General features: G+C 39.6%; 3 protein-coding genes across 3 annotated transcripts; all 3 read left to right on the top strand.

Moving 5' to 3' along the window:
• The first annotated feature begins 1,845 nt into the window (after positions 1-1,845).
• Positions 1,846-5,130, top strand: LOC146501459 (C-C chemokine receptor type 8-like). The gene has a single exon (XM_085131800.1). The coding sequence runs from the start codon at positions 2,545-2,547 to the stop codon at positions 3,487-3,489; it is 945 nt and encodes a 314-aa protein (XP_084987926.1). The 5' UTR covers positions 1,846-2,544; the 3' UTR covers positions 3,490-5,130.
• A 2,931-nt stretch (positions 5,131-8,061) lies between these two features.
• On the top strand, positions 8,062-10,825 carry LOC146501458 (leukotriene B4 receptor 1-like). Its single transcript, XM_085131799.1, has one exon. It carries the CDS (start codon positions 8,376-8,378, stop codon positions 9,351-9,353), a length of 978 nt encoding a protein of 325 aa, XP_084987925.1. The 5' UTR covers positions 8,062-8,375; the 3' UTR covers positions 9,354-10,825.
• A 1,424-nt stretch (positions 10,826-12,249) lies between these two features.
• Positions 12,250-14,340, top strand: LOC146501457 (C-C chemokine receptor type 8-like). The gene has a single exon (XM_085133497.1). The coding sequence runs from the start codon at positions 13,130-13,132 to the stop codon at positions 14,060-14,062; it is 933 nt and encodes a 310-aa protein (XP_084989623.1). The 5' UTR covers positions 12,250-13,129; the 3' UTR covers positions 14,063-14,340.
• The last annotated feature ends 4,528 nt before the right edge of the window (positions 14,341-18,868 follow it).

The raw sequence follows: 18,868 nt of genomic DNA, 5'->3' as shown, positions 1-18,868 counted from the left end.
TATTTCATTTATAAATAAATATGTTTATCCATCTGTTACTAATACCAAAAACCATGTACACCATCACTGCTTTACGTTGTTTAACTATGTACAGTTACTGCTAGTAAAAACCATAGTCGTTATAATAGTCATAATAAAATATGGGCATTTATAAGTAGGATACCAACGAGGGGTAATGCTATTTAAATGATGAATTAATCGCTTGATAATATCCTAATAATGCTTAATAGATTGTTATATAGATAGATAGATAGATAGATAGATAGATAGATAGATAGATAGATACGTTATTCCTTCACCAAAGTAGTAGTTAAGTGTAACCAGGTGTAGCACACCACAGCATTGAGATGTGTAATTTCTGAACATCCTTAAAATGCTTGTGGTTGAAATTTACCTTTTTGGTAAGTAAGGTAAGTTTGACTTGACACCAACAAGTCATAATGAATCTACTGAAAGAAACAATAACAAGTCTGTATGAGTGAAGGACACATTAGAATAGATACATCTGTCTAAATTTAAAGAGGCATGTGTACTGAATCCTAACTACTGGGTACAAGCAGCTAAAAAACTGAAACCACTAACATTACCTCAGTCATTAACTTTGCTAGCAAGCCCACTCTCCTCTGAATATTATGAAAGTAACGCTGCGTTACTGCATTACTAAAACCGTGATTTTTTTTGCGAGAATGTCTCATGACAGTGACGTAAGCAAGTGCGACGTTTGTGACAACAGCTGTGTGCAGATCAACAATGGATCATATATCGAGTGCGGGAGAGAGTATGAGCGTGCAGCATTTAAAGCTTGGAAGTACTGACCTTACTTTGAGTTTGATTCCATAAAAAGTAACAAAAACATTAGCGTCCATGTGCGTGGGAAGAAAACTTCTTTTTACAGTGAAAGAAACCCCCTAAACTTGCAAGCAAGCACCGAGTGCACTACCACGTAATGGGAAATTCACAGAGAAACTCGCGGATTCTTCAACTGACCGCTGCGGCACACCTGCACCAGGGTATACCTCCGCCTACCCTACTCCTGCTTTACAGGTGAAAATAGAGCAAAAGGACCGCTGAGTCTTTGACTTTATTTATTTTCTGCTGTGTTTTACTTGCATCTATTTGAAAGAGTGAGTGTAAACACAAAAAGTATTTTATTTTATGTGCTGGAATGTGCAGAAAATAGGTTTAAATATTAAACAAATTTCTTCCAGTCAGAGAATGTTGCATATAAAATTTAATTAAATTTTTGCTTGATGCATAAAGTTAAAAGATTAAAACTAATAAAACAAGTTTTAAAAAGGGACTTTTCCATTTGATTACATTTTGTATGATGGATTATGTAGAAAAAGATTTTTATCGATTTATCACCTATTCAAGTTGTAAATTGTGTTTATAAAAAAGTAACTAAGTAATTAATTACTTTTGAAAATAAGTAATCAGTAAAGTAATGGGATTACTTTTTGGGGGAAGTAATCAGTAATTAGTTACTGATTACTTTTTTCAAATAACTTGACCAACACTGCTAGTTAGTTCTATCAAAAGTAACTCAGTTACTTCAAGTTACTCATTACTTTCAAAGTAACTAGTTACTAGGGAAAGTAACTTTGGTTTTACTCAGAATTCTCTTGTTAATGTGTTGCTTCCATAACTGGATACCCAGCGAGATTGCTAGTCTTCTAGCTTGCTTACTTGCCACAAGTGCACTGTGCCACCGACCAATAGAAAGGAAAAAATAATCAGCATATTTTATAACGAAAATAAACTCCACCTAAACTTGTTTTTTATCTGACCCAGATAGACATCAGGTCATAACTTCTTACCTGAAGTTCAGTCCTCCTGACCCTCATTCACCTGCTGGCCTCCACCACTTGCTAATGTTACTGAATCTGTGGAAGCTCCGCGATAGCCACCACAAGAAGTAACGAATAACGACCCTATCTAAATCCCAGTAACGACTAACGCGTTCCTGATTTTGGCATAATAACTAGTTACCATGCTCGTTACCATAATAATAACGTAGTTACTGTAACACGTTACTTAATAACGCGTTAGTCCGTACACTTCTCATTTGCAAGCGAGCCTCAATACACACTTGATAAAGGACTTCCTGGATTTCTTGACACATACTTCAAAGCCTCAAAATACTGTGGCCCATCACTATCAGACGGGGATTTTATTGTTTGCCTCGTGTTGTCAGCCTTTATTTTGATTTATTATATGATATTATTATTTCTCCCTTTTTTAAATGTGTCAGTGCTGGAAAAAAATGGCAAAATCTCCAATTGTATAGCATGAACTCCTAAATATGAAAGCGTATGCTCAAGCTTAAGAGATATGGACTATGAATCAAGTTTGGGTGTTGACAGAATGCATACAGAAGGCATGTAAAATCCTGAAAACAATGACAGCAGGTGTTTACGTCAACACGACAGTTTCTTTCTTATTAGTTCCCCTTTGACAGCATCAAATGAGAACAACTTGTTCACCTGATGGTACATCTATTATAATAACGTGCTTAGTGCACAATATTGTCAGCAAGCTTGAAGCATGGCACAACTCACCGCCACAGTGAACACCCTTAACTTTTCCTCCACTCCTGGATATTCACCCATCACCTCCTGGTCCACAGGCATGGCTCCTACAGTTGTGCTGTCCATCTGCTTCCTGCTGGGATTCCCTGGAAACATCGCTGTCATCATTCTCAAGCCAGACTGGGAGAACATGTCCAGTCTGACCCAGAGTTTGATGCTTAGTCTGGCTGTGTCAGACCTGCTCTGCATGCTTACCATTCCAGTGTGGATTTACTCTTTCCTCAATAGCTGGATGATAGGTGAGGCATCTTGCAAACTCATTACATACTTTGTGTATTGCACCATTTATGTCAGCCTGCTGACTGTGACTCTGCTGAGTGTCCAGCGTTACCTTCAGGTCGTTCACCTGCAGAGGAGTTTAAATCAGGTTGAAGCATGGAAGCTGCTGGTTCCACTCTGGCTGGCTGCAATGATCCTGTCCACTCCTGAGTTGGTAGTTCGAAAGCTGGTAGAACAACGACAGTGGACAAAATGCAAAAATAAACACTCTTCTGATGGCCAGAGGTTGGCTGTGGTGTTGACAGAGACTCTTGTAGTATTTCTTTCACTTTCTGTCATAATGTTTACATACATCCGTCTCTGCAGAAAGGTGAATCGGGCAGCGTTTTTCAACAATCCACAGACCACCAGACTAATTACCAGGATAATTGTGACCTCTGTTGTCCTGTGGATGCCATATCTTTCTATAAATGTGTTGGGTGTGGCAGCTATTTCCTTGAAAAACAAGGGACTGCTGAAGTTTTGTGAAGACAGCTGGAGCATTGTTGGAGCACTAACATTTATAAATAGTGCAGTGAATCCACTCCTGTACGCCTTCACTTCAATCCGTTTGACAACTCTGCGCCAAAAATTTGCTGAACACTTAATACAGAAGTTCAGAAATTCCCCAAATCTGAATTAATTTTCCCCTTGTGACATTGGAAAAGGCATCTTTTGGTCAAGTGATTTCTCTCCTGCTGTTACATGTAGGTTGTGGTGCTCTCTATTTGTCACAATGAGTTTTTGGTTTAAGCTCTAAATGTGAAAATACATGTTTGTTGACAAGGAAGCAGACAAATGTTGAAAGAATTAAAATACCCATTACATTAGAGGAAGCAGCTGTGTGTTCTTCCTGGTAAGAGTGGGAACACAATGAAAAATGACTTCACTATAGCTGAAAATGTTCTGTAATAGTTTTAATATTTCTTAGAGAAATGTTTGCCAGTTCTGATGATGTGTTTGTGCTTATCTATGTTCCCGAGGATTTGATGAGATCAGCTGGCTAACTAGAGATTGACCTTACTCAATGTATAGGAATTTCTTTTATTTATGTATCAATCACATTATTTTATTGTATAATGCCTTGGTGCCACTGGATTTTAGCATGTCTCACACTCATGCAGTTAGACAGATGGTGGGGGTCTGGTAAGGAAGTTGGGGGGAAGCAGACAACTCCACAGGAAGAATCTTTTGTCTCTTCGATGACTCTGGGAAGTAGCAAGGGAGTGTGAACCTTAAGGTGTGAAACAGCTGTGTACTGCCTTTTGTTCCTGGAGAAGGTATTTAACTGGGAGCCATGCTAGGCTCAGGAAGAGACTGCTGACCGTCGGCCCCGTGGTCATGCAGGCTATCCACCAAGCTTGGGTTTTCTGTTCTTTGTTTGTGATTAAATAATGTTAGCTACCGCTCACCGCTTGTCTGCAGCTTTATTTAAATGGAAAACTTCCACAACACTCAATAATAAAGTAAATTTCCCAAATACCATATGTAAGTAATATAATATGTAGAAATGCATTAAATGTAGAAACGACACAAAAAGTAGTTAAATTGTCTCCTGCAACTCTGTATATTATGAGATTATTAATACTGATGCAGTAAATAAGACTAACATCACTTCCCTGTTGTAATTGGTTAAAGTGGAACTAATTTTGCATTGCTTTATGTACTGTTGCACAGTTTTGTTTTTGTTTTTTTACAGTGCATCATATTATACACATTTCTCAACTGTTTAGCTAAAACCTGTAAAGGTACAACTATATCTGGCACAGTTACAGAGTACCTGTGTGTGTTCTGTTCTTCCTTCAGAAAAGGTTTTAGAGAAATGTATTTTTACTTTTGAAAGCTTCACTCACTTCAATTCTTTCACCGCCTCTGTGATTGTATTCACTGGAAAATCTCAACAAAGCTCTGCATTGTTCTTTCACTGAAATGCCCCATGACGTGTTGAAGAATTGTTATTCTAGCGTATTTACTCTTCAGCTTAAAATATCATCTGGTTTCGCTGCTTTTGGCCTCTTGTATAGCAATATTATGCTTTACCACTAGATTGCAGTAGAGGCTTTGATACTTCATGGTAATATGAGCCAAAACAAAAAACAAAACAACTGACTGATTATGTCTTACCTAAGAAAACAATATTGCAGCAGAAATGAATTCCCCTTATTTTTTTTGAAAAGGTACTTCTGTGTCCATTAATGACTTTCTCAAAAGTCATTTTCTGCAGGGTCTTCCTCCAGAATTTTACACCATTTTTTATTTCTTTTAGCCATGTTCTTTTTTTCTTCCACACATTCTTGTATCAAAAAACATTACATTCAATCATGTTCACATTTTAAAACAACTTGATTTTCTTTTTTTTTTCGTTGTGTTATATGTATAAATCTACAAAATAATTACCTTACCTCAGTCTTCTTATTTACAGTAAATCTGTAAATAAATTCTGCTGTTGTCATGGACTGTGTGCAGCAGACAGGAATGGAGGACCCAAAATGCAGACTCCAGGAGGCAAACGCAAAACTCAGCTTTTATTGCGGGAGGGCAAAAAACAGAAACTAAGGCTACGTTCACACTGCAGGTCTTAATGCTCAATTCCGATTTTTTGATCAAATCCGATTTTTTTTGTCTGGTTGTTCACACTAGAAATAAAATATGACAGCAAACACGCTCTAGTGTGAACGGTTCACGGCCCTCAAAGTGGCCGGCATGCGCAAAAGACGTCGTCACACACAACGCGTGCTATTTACGGATGTAAAAATGGCGGCTACAGAGCTAGTTATTCAAGTTTAGCTTGAATAGAATTGTCTCCCCATATGCTAAACTAGTCCAAAACCTCACTTTCTGTCCATTGACTCACTCCGTCTCCAGTTTCCACCACCATACTTTCTCGTTTGTCTTCTCCGGCACTGATAATTGGTGTCTGTCTTGTGCCAGTGACATAAAAGACGGATTTAATGCGACATGACCATTCAAACAGCAGTCGCTTTCTAAAACATCAGATATGTATCGGATTCAGTACCACATACAAAGGTGGCCAAAGTCGGATTTGTAAATATCGGATTTGTGCTGTTCAAACTGTCATACCATGATCTGATATGGGTCGCATATGGTCAAAAAAGTCAGATTTGATGCGCTTTCACCTGCAGTGTGAATGTAGCCTAACTTAAACAGGCAGAACACACACCATGGAATAAGGAGATCGGAAAACACAGGGCTTAAATACGCAGTGGGATAACGAGGGAACGAGACAAAGGAGTAGAGCACAGCTGGGAGTAATCAAACATGACACGAACAAGGGGAAGCAAAACTGAAAACATTAACATAGGATGCAGACTGTCAAAGTAAAACAGGAAACATAACACAAAGACGCGGGCTTGACAAGTGGATACGCCTGCCAGGTGAGACAAAGAGAGAAACCAAAAGACTAAGAACTCTAAATAACACAAAAGCAAAGACTAATAATAAACAACACAAAACACTGGGTCACAGACCCAGGACCGTGACGGCTGTCCAGCTTCAAAAATCTTTCTTGCAAAGTCACACCAGGTCTTTGCCTCCCACAAACCCACTGCTTTGTATGTTGTTAAATTCTCAGTTCTTTGATCTTTGGGCTGAAGGAAGGACAACACTCGGTGTATAAATGCTCAATCAACAATCATTTTATTCCATACAATTCTCATTATTCCATACAACACTTTTGAGGATAAACCATCCGGAGGGGAGATGAGCGCGCCTGATCTCGTTGTGTCTGAGTGTTTCTCACATTCTTATACCTTCAGCCCCCCTCCACAGTCATAAAACCTAAACATCCACATTCTTTCTCTCTCTCAGTGAGCCTAAGTTATAACCTTGGCTTCCTGTGCAGTATGTTCTGTTCTTTTCAAATCAGACAGATTCTGAAAATGATATTTCTTATAACGTAGCAGTAGCATGCATCATAAAACAACATCATTCATTCACCATAAATCGGCAATCTAATGTAATACAAATCAGTTTAATAACTGTACTAGTTATCACCTTCTTCTACGTCAGGAGAATAATGCAAACTAAAACTACATAATGATTTCACAGTATTTAATTAGGGGTATAACGTGGCATAAGATAAATAATAATCTCACAATGTTCAGACATATTTACAAAGACTTCAAGGATCCAGTGGCAGATCTTGGGATATTTTATAGGTGTGAATCTCACTGCATCATTTAAGTCCTTCTGCTCACGCTCCTCAATTTCCACCTATGGCTTGAAAACACCCCAGCCACCCTCTTCTGCAACTTCCCTTTACTGCATGCATGTCCTGCTTCCTGTCTGACTCAGATGTAAACACCTGGTACACCGGCGTGCACATAACAGTTCTGATACATCAAATCATCAGATGTCTTTGCCACTGAGCAAAGTTGATAAACCACCATCTCACCTCCTGGGTCTTTTTTTTTTTTACCTTCACCCTAGGAAGAGGGACGAGTGTATGGACAGAATAGACCCCAACTGATCTCACCTTGAGAGTTGCAGGGACAAGCTGGGTATCGGACAGCCTCACCCTAGGAACAAGGAAAGGTTCAGGGACTGGCTGGAACCTGGCCTGGCTGCTCTCACCCTGGGGTTAAGATTAGTGGAGGGATTAGCTCAGGAGAAATAACAGTCTTTGGAGATTCAGATAACCAAGAGTGTGATTATAGATATGGTCTTTGTCTCTAGTAAACAGTGAGTGTTTATGCTAAGACACACAAACTTGGCATAGACAAAAGATAAACAAGCATGGGGACATGACAGACTACATATAGGGGATGGTAGGAAGAACAGACAGAGACAAGACTAAGATGAACAGGATAAGAGAGGGAATGAGCTAATAATGAGCTTGTGCCTCACTCATGTTATTGCCCGGCCAGAAGCAAACACAAAAAACTGAGTCGTCAGACTCAGGACCATGACAGTTAAAAAACACAACAACAACAACAAAAAAATCTTATGATGGTTTGTGGGTGGAAAAAACATTTGATGTGGTTTCATTTTCCACTCTATGTCTAAAAAAAGCTCATGTGAAAGTTAGCGAAAGACATGCAAATATGCTTGGATACAAAAATGCAAAAATCCAGAAATGCCCAGCTGGAAATAAAATAAACACATCCACAGCTCCCACTAAATGCTGTCCTCATTGTAAAAAAAAATAAAAAAATAAAAAATAAAATAAAAACGTAGCTGTGCACCCACATTTCTAGGCTTCTATGATGTTTAATGGTTCAAATTGTAGAAAATCTACAATTTGATGACATCAAAGTGATAAAGTTTAATTTATGTTTCTAGATGTTCTTACACTGGTGCTCTCTGAATAAATGGAAATAAATGCAAAGATTTATTGAAAGAGTCATGCAAAAATCCTGAAACCATCAATGCAAATGTTTGGATCATCATCACAGTATCCTTGTTATAAGTTCCTCTTTGCCTTCACCAAAAGTAACGACTTGTTCATGTGGCTGCACATTTATCATCATCATCACTTGTTCAGTGCACAACAGTCAGCAAGTTTGCAGCATGGCACAATTCAACTCCACCATGGTTACTTCTAACATCTCTTCCTCTCCTGGAGATTCACCTCATCCTTCCTTGGACTCCAGCGGTCTGGTTCCTGCAGTAGTGATGTCCATCTGCTTCCTGATGGGATTCCCTGGAAACATTGCTGTGATCATTCTCAAGCCAAACTGGGAGAACATGTCCAGTTTGAGTCAAAGTTTGATGCTGAGTCTGGCTGTGTCAGATCTGCTCTGCTTGGTTACCCTTCCACTATGGATTTACTCATACCTCTATGGGTGGACCTTTAGGCTGGTGGGCTGCAAAATCATAACATATTTTGTGTATTGCAGTCTTTATGCCAGTCTGCTGACTTTAACTGTGCTGAGTGTCCAGCGATACCTTCAGGTCGTTCACCTGCAGAGGAGTTTAAATAGGGTAAGAGCAAAGATGCTGCTGCTTCCGCTCTGGCTGGCTTCAATGATCCTGTCCACTCCTGCTTTAGTCTTTCGACAGTTATCTGAAGATCAGCGATGGACAACATGCAGTAATCAATACTCCTTCGAGGGCCAGAGGATGGCTGTGGTGATGTCAGAGACTCTTGTAGGATTTGTGTCGCTTTCTGTTATTGTTTTTTCATACATCAATCTGTACAGAAAAGTGAGTCGGGCAGTACTTTTCAACAATCCACAGACCACCAGACTGATTACCAGCATCACTGTGACCTTGGTTGTCCTGTGGGCGCCATATCTTGTCATTAATGTAATTAGCATGGCAGCGATTTCCCTAAAGAACGAGGGCCTGCTGAAATTTTGTGACAACATTAGGCGCACTGTTGCAGCAATAATATTTGTAAACAGTGCCCTGAATCCACTCCTGTATGCCTTTACTTCTAATCGTTTGTCCAGCCTGTGCCACAAAGCTGCTGAACTTTTCATACAGAAGTTCAGATTTTCCCAAACTATGTCCACAGATCTCACTGCTGGAGATGCAACTCAATGACAAAAGCTGATTGGGAAATTAAGTCAGAAAAATCCTCCTCTATCCCATTGATACACACAGTGTGCCGTCCACTCTATCACAGACAGCTGTTGGTGATTGCTGGTGTAACGATAAACTTTGAGGTTAAGCAACATCCTGCCTCAAATCATCTGTGTGCTGATTACAGCTGGTCCTCAGACAGAGGAAATACATCTTTGTGGAAAAGAATTATGGAAACACTAAACACTAAAAATAATCAATGTACATATTAAATGAAACACCATTATAGGCAATCAATTATTACCTTAATTTATGGTATAATCTTTTCTCTTTCTTTTTTTGCTTTTTTTGCACATTAGTTTTTATGGAAATACAGAATGACGGATTCTTTTCTTTTCTTGTTTTGGTTTTCTTTTTTCTCAATTCTTGTTTCTTTTTAAAGCATTCTATATCCAAGGATTGTTGTTTTTTCTCTTAGTTATAGCATTGTCACTGCTATCAGCAGGGAGAGGGAAGGGGGGGTAGCTTTGTACTTACTGGGGTGCTGAGCTGAATGTGGTTTTGGTGCAAGTGCCACCTCTCTCTTGTACAGACATAGAGAGTTGGCAGTTTACCTTCCATCGAAATACATTGAATGTATGGAAAACTCCCACAGAAGAGACTACAGCACTTATGGACAAACCAGTACTAGAGGCGTCAGGATTCCCAGAACCAATGTTTTATGGATTTTTCCTTATTACAGAGGTCACACATCTGAGTATGATGACTCAGATATGACACTTAATGTAGATGCTCAACAGGGACAACCAAGAGGCCCTCCGCCACACTACCCAAAAATAAAGACTGGACTTTTTCATTGTGCAAGCAACTGTACATAGAAGTTAGAACTTTTATTGTCAAAGTTCTAATATTTTACAGTTTTGGTTAATTTTTGGTTAAAGCCAAACTTTTTTGTATGAGCTTATATGGTGTGATGGTTAAAACAATTCAACTGTAGGAAAATATAAAATCTTAATCTAGATATCATTGAGTGCAGTATATGTGCAGTCATCTACATTCATAAAAAAACACTAACATTATAACATTTCTTGTATGTTAGCACTGAAAAACATTCAAATATGTTGTGTTACAAAAATGCAAAATTCAAAACGTTCTCACATGCAAACAAAATAAACATATTCAAAACATAAACATAAAATTTTGTCTGCCTCAAAATTGTCTCTGATGGAGATGTCCTCATGTTAGTTCCATGTGTCTCAAAGTGCTTAAAAAGTAGAAAATATCCAATAAATATAGCCATAAATATTTGAGTATAAAAATAAGTGTTTGATTTCTACTTCCAGGTGTTCTTACACTGGTGTTCTGTAGGAATCTTCAAATTAAAAATAAAGATTCATGGAAAGAGCTGTGCAAAAATCCTGAAACCATGAAGGCAAATGTTCAGCATTAAAGTTTCCTTTTTATTTGTTCCTATTCGACTACATCTTGTTCACCTGAGTATGGGGTGGCTGTAGCTCAGGTGGTAGAGCAGGTCATCTACTGATTGGAAGGTTGGTGGTTCGATTCCTGGCTTCCCCTAGTCTGCATGCCAAATATCCTTGGGCAAGATACTAACCCCAAATTGCTCTCCGATGCATCCATCGGAGTATGAATGTGTGTGAATGTTAGCTATAAAAGCACTTAGAAAGATGTGCTTGTGCGAATGGGTCTGAATGGGTGAATGCACAAGTTGTGTAAAGCGCTTTGAGTGCTCAGATGAGTAGAAAAGCGCTATATAAGAACCAGTCCATTTACCATTTACCTGAGTGCACATTTATCACTATCAGTCGTTCCGTGTACAACACTGCCATCTGGCTTGCAGCAAGGAACAACTCAACATCTCCTCCCACAGCGGTAAAGTCTACCTGCTTCCTGGCTGTGTCAGACCTGCTATGCATGCTGCTTGCTATTCAAGTGTGGTTTTACTCTTTCCTTTACAGCTGGACATTCAAGGCCTAAAAGTTGGCAATGTAGCTCCTGTCCTTTTAGTGTTTCTCCTGGTAAAAGATGAGCAATAACATGCTGCAAATCTCACTATTGCTCAAAGGGCCGGAGTATGGCTTTGCTGTTGACAGGGTTCCCGATAGGATTTGGGTCATTTTATGTCATTGTTTTTGCATACATCCGTCTCTACAGAGACGTGCTGAGTATATATTATCATGGCAAAGTGATTGGGTGAAATACCACTGTCTGCATTTTACAGTGAGGCCAAGAGTTAAGTGACCAGCAGATGGCACACTTTTTTCATAATTAAAATGATGTGTGTTCCTTTTAACATCTCATTGTTTAAATTATTCAACAACACAACCTTTTTTCTGGCTTTAGTCAATTTTTATATTTATGGTTGTAATTTAATTTGTAAATCTGGAATTAATCCAAAGTTTCACAAACATATACAACATTACTACCAGCAAAAAAATGAAAAAACAAACAAACAACAAAAGTTAAAATAAAAATAAAAGTCTTAAAAACTCAAATTTAACTTTGTTATTACTATGGATTTTTAAAAATCCAGTTCAGATGACTGGTTCCATCACTTTTTGGGCTCAGTGGACTCATTGGTACTGCATTTAGGATCCTCATAGACATCCACAACCAATACAAAAAAGTCAAACAGGGGTGAATTACTCAATATTCTTCTGGAATTAATAAAGTTTCTCTGATTCTGAATCAGCATCATAAATTTAGTTTTAGTGACCCCACTGCTTCAGACTGCAATTTAAACAATGTGGACACAGATCCTGAGCCTTAAAACAATAAAGCCATCAGTCTAAATCAGATCTTAGTCAACTGGTCTCCTGCCACACCAAGGTGTAGTTAAATGAATACACAGGCTCTTCACCTCTCATTCATCTGATGCATGTGTCCTTTCAAAAAGGAAAAATCACTTGAAAGAACTGAACGTGATTCATAGTGAAAGAACAACTAATGTACTTGGCAATTAGACTCCGATGACCCATCATGGAAGAACAGAATCCATGCAGTAATAGGATTTAGGACAGGACCCCCACAGACACCGGTGGTGGTGAAGATGACTGAGGCTGGATGGAGCTCTGGCTGAGGTGTCTAAGGTGGAGAAGGGAAGGAGGTTGTTAAATGGAAAGGGATTCTGAAAAGGAGAATGACTGACAGCAACAACTGAAACCAGATGATCGGACTAGAGTAATGATTTCAGTATTGAGATTGAGTGTGGAAAAGTGGTAGTCATTAAAAGAACAGAAAAGCAGCCGAACATCCAGGAAAGCAGCAAGATGAGTGATTACAGATCTTCTTGTTGATCTTTTGCATAAACTCCATTTGAATAGTAAAGGATGTGTACTACATGCATTAATACCTAAAGAATTTGCAAGAAGGGTTTGATGCAGTTTTATTGAGCACATTTTTGTGTGAACAACAGTTTGCAAAATAATCTCGCCTCAAGGTTTATTTATGATCTGCTCCAGTGGTTTTAATTTCATGTTATCATCATATGGAGATGCCATTGTCTTAGTTTCATATTGTCATTTTCTTGAGTATAATCATGTCAAACTGACTGCAAAGAGCGTAAGAAAATTGTTGTTTCCAAAGAATAAGAAAGTGGCATGACATGTAAAATCCTGCACTAAATGCAAATGTCATATTTAATTTGGCTTTTTGGTTTTTTTGTCATTTGCATCGGCGTCACAGTGTCTTTGTTATTAGTTTCTGTTTCACTCATTTGACTGCACATTTATCATCATCTCTTGCTCGGTGCGTGACATTGTTAGCAAACCTGCAGCATGGCACAACTCCACTCTACTGTGATTACCTTGAACATTTCCTCCACTCCTGGATATTTACCTCATTCTTTCTGGTCCAGTGGTGCACTTGGTGCGGTGGTGCTGTCCATCTGCTTCCTGCTGGGATTCCCTGGAAACATCGCTGTCATCATTCTCAAGCCAAACTGGAAGAACATGTCCAGTCTGAGTCAAAGTTTGATGCTGAACCTGGCTGTTTCAGACCTGCTCTGCACGCTTACCACACCAGTACTGATTTACTCTTTCCTCAATAGCTGGACTTTAGGCCTGGTTTCTTGCAAACTCATAATGTACTTTATTTATTGCAGCGTTTTTAGCAGCCTGCTGACTTTGACTGTGCTGAGTGTCCAGCGATACCTTCAGGCAGTGTACCTTGAGAGGAGGTTACATGAGGTTAAAGTGTGGAAGCTGCTGGTTCCACTCTGGCTGGTTGTGATCATCCTGTCCACTCCTGCTTTAGTCTTTCAACAGCCGGTGGAAGAACTGCACCATTTAACATGCAGTAGTCAGTACGCCTACAAGGGGCAGAGGATGGCTGTGGTGTTGACAGAGACTCTTGTAGGAACTGTGTCACTGTTTGCCATTGTTTTTTCATACATCAGTCTCTACAGAAAAGTAAATCAGGCCCCCTTGTTCAACAATCCACGGACCACCAGACTGATTACCAGCATTATTGTGACTTCTGTTGTCTTGTGGATCCCATATCGTACCGTAACTGTGCTGTGTGTGGCAGCTATTTACTCAAATGATGAGAACCTGCAGAAGATTTTTGAAGACAGCTGGCGCATACTTGGATCAGTAACATTTGTAAATAGTGCCGTGAATCCACTCCTGTATGCCTTTACTTCTAAGCGTTTGGCCACCTGCTGCGAAAAAATTACTCAACAGTTAATACAGAAGTTCAGAATTCCTTAAAATCTATATTTGTCAAGTGATGTCAGTGCAGAAGTAATATTTCAAAGCTGAAAGCTCTTTGGTGATGTGTTTTTCCTACTGTTACACACAGGGTGTGGTGCTCTCCATTTTAAAGCTGTTGGTGATTGGTGTAAATATAACATTTTTAAGGTTAAGCAACATCTCAGCTGTGGAATTACATGTTTGTGGAAAAGAAATAAGGAAAAGCATTAAAAAGAATCAATGTACACTTTAAATTGAATTCAGCATGCAAACTTTATATATTTACTTCATATAGTATAATCTCCGTTTTCTTTTCTTTTTTGTCATTTCTTGTTTTGTTTTTCTTTTCTTTCTGAATTCTTGTTTATTTTTAAAGCATTCAAGGATATTCAAGGATTGACAGGCAGATTCCCTCTCCCGCTCACGGGGGGAGGGGAGTAGGTTCGGCCAGATTGCTCCCCGACCTCAGTCGGCCTATGGAGGTATGTGGTGGGGCGTGGTCTGCGGTGATATGCAGGGAAGGCGGATGCACTTACACGGCATCTGCAAATATGCACTGCCGACCTAAGTATTGTACTGGGTCCTGAGAGGTTGTTGTTGGTGTGTGGCTGGCAGCTGGGAAACTGCAGCCAAATATTTGTAAGAGAACCGTGAAAGTCTTAATAAAGGATGCTGCAAGGCATGTTCATGTCTTCGGGTCTGCTGTGATCATGACCAACGCTAAACACTAACTTTAAAATAAGCAGCAAGGAGGTGAACTTCCCAGCTGAACATAAACAAAGCTACTGTTGAGGTTTACTTTTTCTTGACCTCACCGATCCGTTTGATATCCCAGGTGGAGAAGAAGGGTCAGATGAGGCTGGAGTATTTTTCATCAAAGCTTTATTACCAATGCACACTGGGAGATCACACTACATGCAGTCACAGCAAGCATCAAGTGGATCTGAGGATCTTTCCTTTTACACACACCTATATAGAGTAAGTGGGGGGGCCGCCCTGTGTCACCCCTCTTCAGTAGTTTTCCACTAATTCTATTGTTGGTTAAATTGGTTTATGAGTGGCTATTATTTTGTTGCAGCTTGGACCCAGCTGATGCTTTTACTTTGAAAGTTATAGAGCCACAAGGTGCGATAAATCAAGCGGTGTAAATTATACAGTAGAAGCGTGAGATTTTTAATGCACAGAGAGAAAGTTAAGGAACGGGAACGAGGAAAAAACGGCTATTAAGGTGCAATTCTGAGTTGCAAGTGGTTCCTTAGCACCTGGTTGATGAGGGAACAAGGTTGGTAACGATTGCAATGATTTACAAGTTTCACTGTTATATGTTATGTAAGGTAAAGATAATTAATTTGTTATTAATGAAAAAGGAAAAGGTTAAAGGTAACACACTGTTTGAGTTACAAATGGTCCTGTATGCTGTAGCTCTTACAGTGTGTTCACATACACGGCTGTTTAATAAAAGGATTGTGAACCATCAGTTTGAGACACCATCTTTTCAACTGGAGATGCTACAGGGGGACTGTCCTCGCCTGGCTTGTAACTGCGGCTTACTGTTTATCTTACCGAGGCAACTTGTACTCCTCATTTTATGACAGGCAAACCCCCACTGTCAATAAAGTCCTTACTTTACACAGTTGCACACCAGGAATTATAGCTAATCCAACTCATTTGGCATTCAGAGGTTGAGAGCTTTAAGGTCACATTAAATGCTTTGAGAATAAAAGTCCACAACTGTCCTTTAAACAAGGGTTGACCAAGTCATCCTTACAAAACAAACTTATGAAACATTTCCTGTTCTTCTGATCTGCACCCGCCCCTATTACCTAAGGAAACCTGAGCACATTGTATTCTAATCTTTGGTTTATTCTACTCACAATATGTGACACATAGTAGTATCCCAAACAGTCCCTTAGAAGTTCTGAATAACTTTGGAAGTGTTAGAAGATTTTTATTATTAAGACATTTTATTAATCATTATTGCTGATATACTAAAGCTAAGAGTGTTCATATTTCTGTTTTTACTTAACCACTTGCACAACTGTCTACACTTTGCCTTAAAAAGACTTGTTTTGCTCTCACATTATCTCACAGGAAACCGCCACCCAAAGAGTAAGAAATGACCTTGTAAGAACATAACCTTTTTTGAACATAAGTTCCGAGATCTCACACCTGCCTGTTTGGCTAGGGAATGTTACTTCCTTTCTTGTATGTTTCATGCTGTGTATAAATAAAGCCAGAAAACTGCTCCAGGGTGTGGGCCTCACTTGAGCTCCCACCCGTGCACGTTGAACTGTTACAAGTGTCTGAGTGTTATTTCATTATACCTGATTACTTGATAATATTGTCTCTTATCATTTTTAATGGTCCTCCGAGCCGGAGTGGACATTGATTATTTTCTTTTTCATGCTCCACTAGGAAACCTTCATCAAGTCCTGACGTCGTGAGAAGCCCGCGCTGAAGTCTGTCGACAGCTCCTCTCCAGGCAGAGGATAAAGACCAGAGACGCTATAATTCGATTTCTGGCCAGCGTTCTTATAAAGTGGTCCACGACGTTGGGGGTTGATGGAGCAGACCTAAACAACCACGAAATAAATCAGGTGAATATTTAACACTCACCCACATCTTGCGAAAAATTCGAATAAGAGTTGACGCTGCTCCTACAAGTAAACGCTCGTTCTAAGAGAGGACTGGTAGCTATTATAGGAAGCTCCTACAATGTAAATGCTCGTCCTAAGAGAGGACTGGTAGCTATTATAGGAAACTCTAAATGTAAATGCTCGCCTGAAAGAGGGTTGGTAGCTATTTTAGAGGGAAAAGCGTCATAATAAAAACCTTTAAACGCGCGAAATATTTCTATTTTATTGTTTTGTTGGTGGAATAAGTTACATTTTACAGCACAATAGGGAGGCTGAACTATTCCACCGTATTGTTTGCCGACTGGTGCTCACGTACTGGTGGGACGAGAAAAAGGTTGTGCTTCATCACATAAAATTAACACCGCTTTCAAGGGTAGCTTGAAAGTAGAAGGCTGTGTTAATAACCTCTCTCATCCCTCGTGCCAGAGAAAGCACCACGGCTGTTTGTGTGTGAAAAAGTTAAAAAGCTGTAATTTTCAAGGTACCTAAACATAAAACATTTAAAACAAATTAGTGAAAATGGGTAATAAATCAACAAAACTCACTGCTGACGAGCAGTGGTTAGAGAAAAAATGTCCAGGCGCCGGACAAATTAGTGCAAACAGATGGAGGAATCCAAAAAAGTTTAAATGCCCTGCGTGGGAGGGAAAATGTAATCCCTCTGCAGTGATAACTTTAAAGGAGACCCTCCAAGCAGAATTAAACAATGCAAAAAGTCCTAAAAAGAAAATAAAACGTACTCAAGAGTTAAAATATTTCAAAGCATGGAAAGAGGAGGAAGACAGACGTAGTGAAAAAAGAAAAAAGAAAAAGGAAACAACATTACAAAGCCTACAGCCGCCACTTTATGTACCAGCACCGTCAGCACCAGAGCCACAATCAAAAAATCCCTTCACTAGTCAACCTAATCCTAATCCTTATGCCCAAGCCCGAAGTGCATTAAACTGTATGACAAGAAACCCACAGGAAGACATAGGGAAAGACCCGTCAGGCAGGGACATGGGAGGTATTGTAGATCCTCCAGGACCCTCTGGAATTTTTCCAATGATAGCTGCGCCTAATCCCAGATATGGACAGTTGATAGGTGGTGAGAACGCAGAAAGAGATATAAACCCATTTGTGTATGCTTTTAGACCATGGACCCAAGCTGACAGACAAAATGTCGAAAAAGATGTTCCATCTTTAAATGAAGGCTTTCAACAGTGGAGAGACGCAGTGGAACTAATTAGAACTCAATGGGGCCTAAACGGTCATGAAATGCTTCAAGTAGTGCAAGACCTGCTAGGATTGAGAATGGGGACAGTGAAAGACGGTTTTACAGGTGCAGATGACCAAGGAAGACCTCTTGGCCCAGATTCCCTAGATTTAATGAACACTTTGACAGACTTATATGACCGAATTAGGGTTCGTTTAGCCCCCAGAGCAGATTATTCCAAAATAGGAGAAGTAAAACAAAAGGAAGCCGAAACACCATCAGACTTCCTCGATCGGCTACGCCCGGTTTTCCGACAACATTCAGGCCTAGATTATGAAGACCGCCCTGAAAGACCTTACCAACAGCAGTTAAAAAATGCATTTCTAAATGGTCTCCGTCCCGCAGTCAGAGCCCATGTCGAAAAGCACTGGGTGACAATAAACACAGGAAATCTAGCAGACGCCCTACAATATGCAGAGCATGCAACTAGAGTGCTGAAAAAGAAGGAAAAAGGAGGTGTTTTCACTGTAGATCCCGACACAGGTGTCATAGCATTTTCTGGTAAATACAGAGGACAGGGTCAAGGACAACACAGAGGAAAGGGACAGAAAAGCAGAGGTTACAAAGGTAACAGGAAGCACAGAAATGACAGAGACAACCGTTGTTATAATTGTGGAAAAGAAGGACATTTTGCACGAGACTGCAGAAACAAAAAAGAGAATCATAGTGACAGAGAAAGTATGTGACTAGAGCAAAATACTGAAGCTGAACAAAACATTGAGGATGAAACTGAAATCTATAACATACAACAATTACTTTTAGGCTCTGAACATAAACCCACAGTAATTATTCATGTAAACAACGAACCTATGACTATGCTATGTGACACAGGCGCATGTAAAACTGTGTTAAATCAAAAACCACCGAATCTGAAATACTCCAGTAACACCATGATAGTAAAATCAGCATCAGGGCACACCAGCATTAAGTCTT

The sequence above is a fragment of the Neolamprologus multifasciatus genome, chromosome 15 (genome assembly GCF_963576455.1).
Source record: "Neolamprologus multifasciatus chromosome 15, fNeoMul1.2, whole genome shotgun sequence".
In the NCBI taxonomy this organism is placed as follows: Eukaryota; Metazoa; Chordata; class Actinopteri; order Cichliformes; family Cichlidae; genus Neolamprologus; species Neolamprologus multifasciatus.
The sequence above is the reverse complement of the archived record's forward strand: the minus strand, read 5'-3'. Positions and strand labels throughout refer to the sequence as shown.

Coding starts and splice junctions, on each gene's coding strand:
- LOC146501457 (XM_085133497.1), top strand. CDS start 13,130: ATGGCACAACTCCACTCTACTGTGATTACCTTGAACATTTCCTCCACT.
- LOC146501459 (XM_085131800.1), top strand. CDS start 2,545: ATGGCACAACTCACCGCCACAGTGAACACCCTTAACTTTTCCTCCACT.
- LOC146501458 (XM_085131799.1), top strand. CDS start 8,376: ATGGCACAATTCAACTCCACCATGGTTACTTCTAACATCTCTTCCTCT.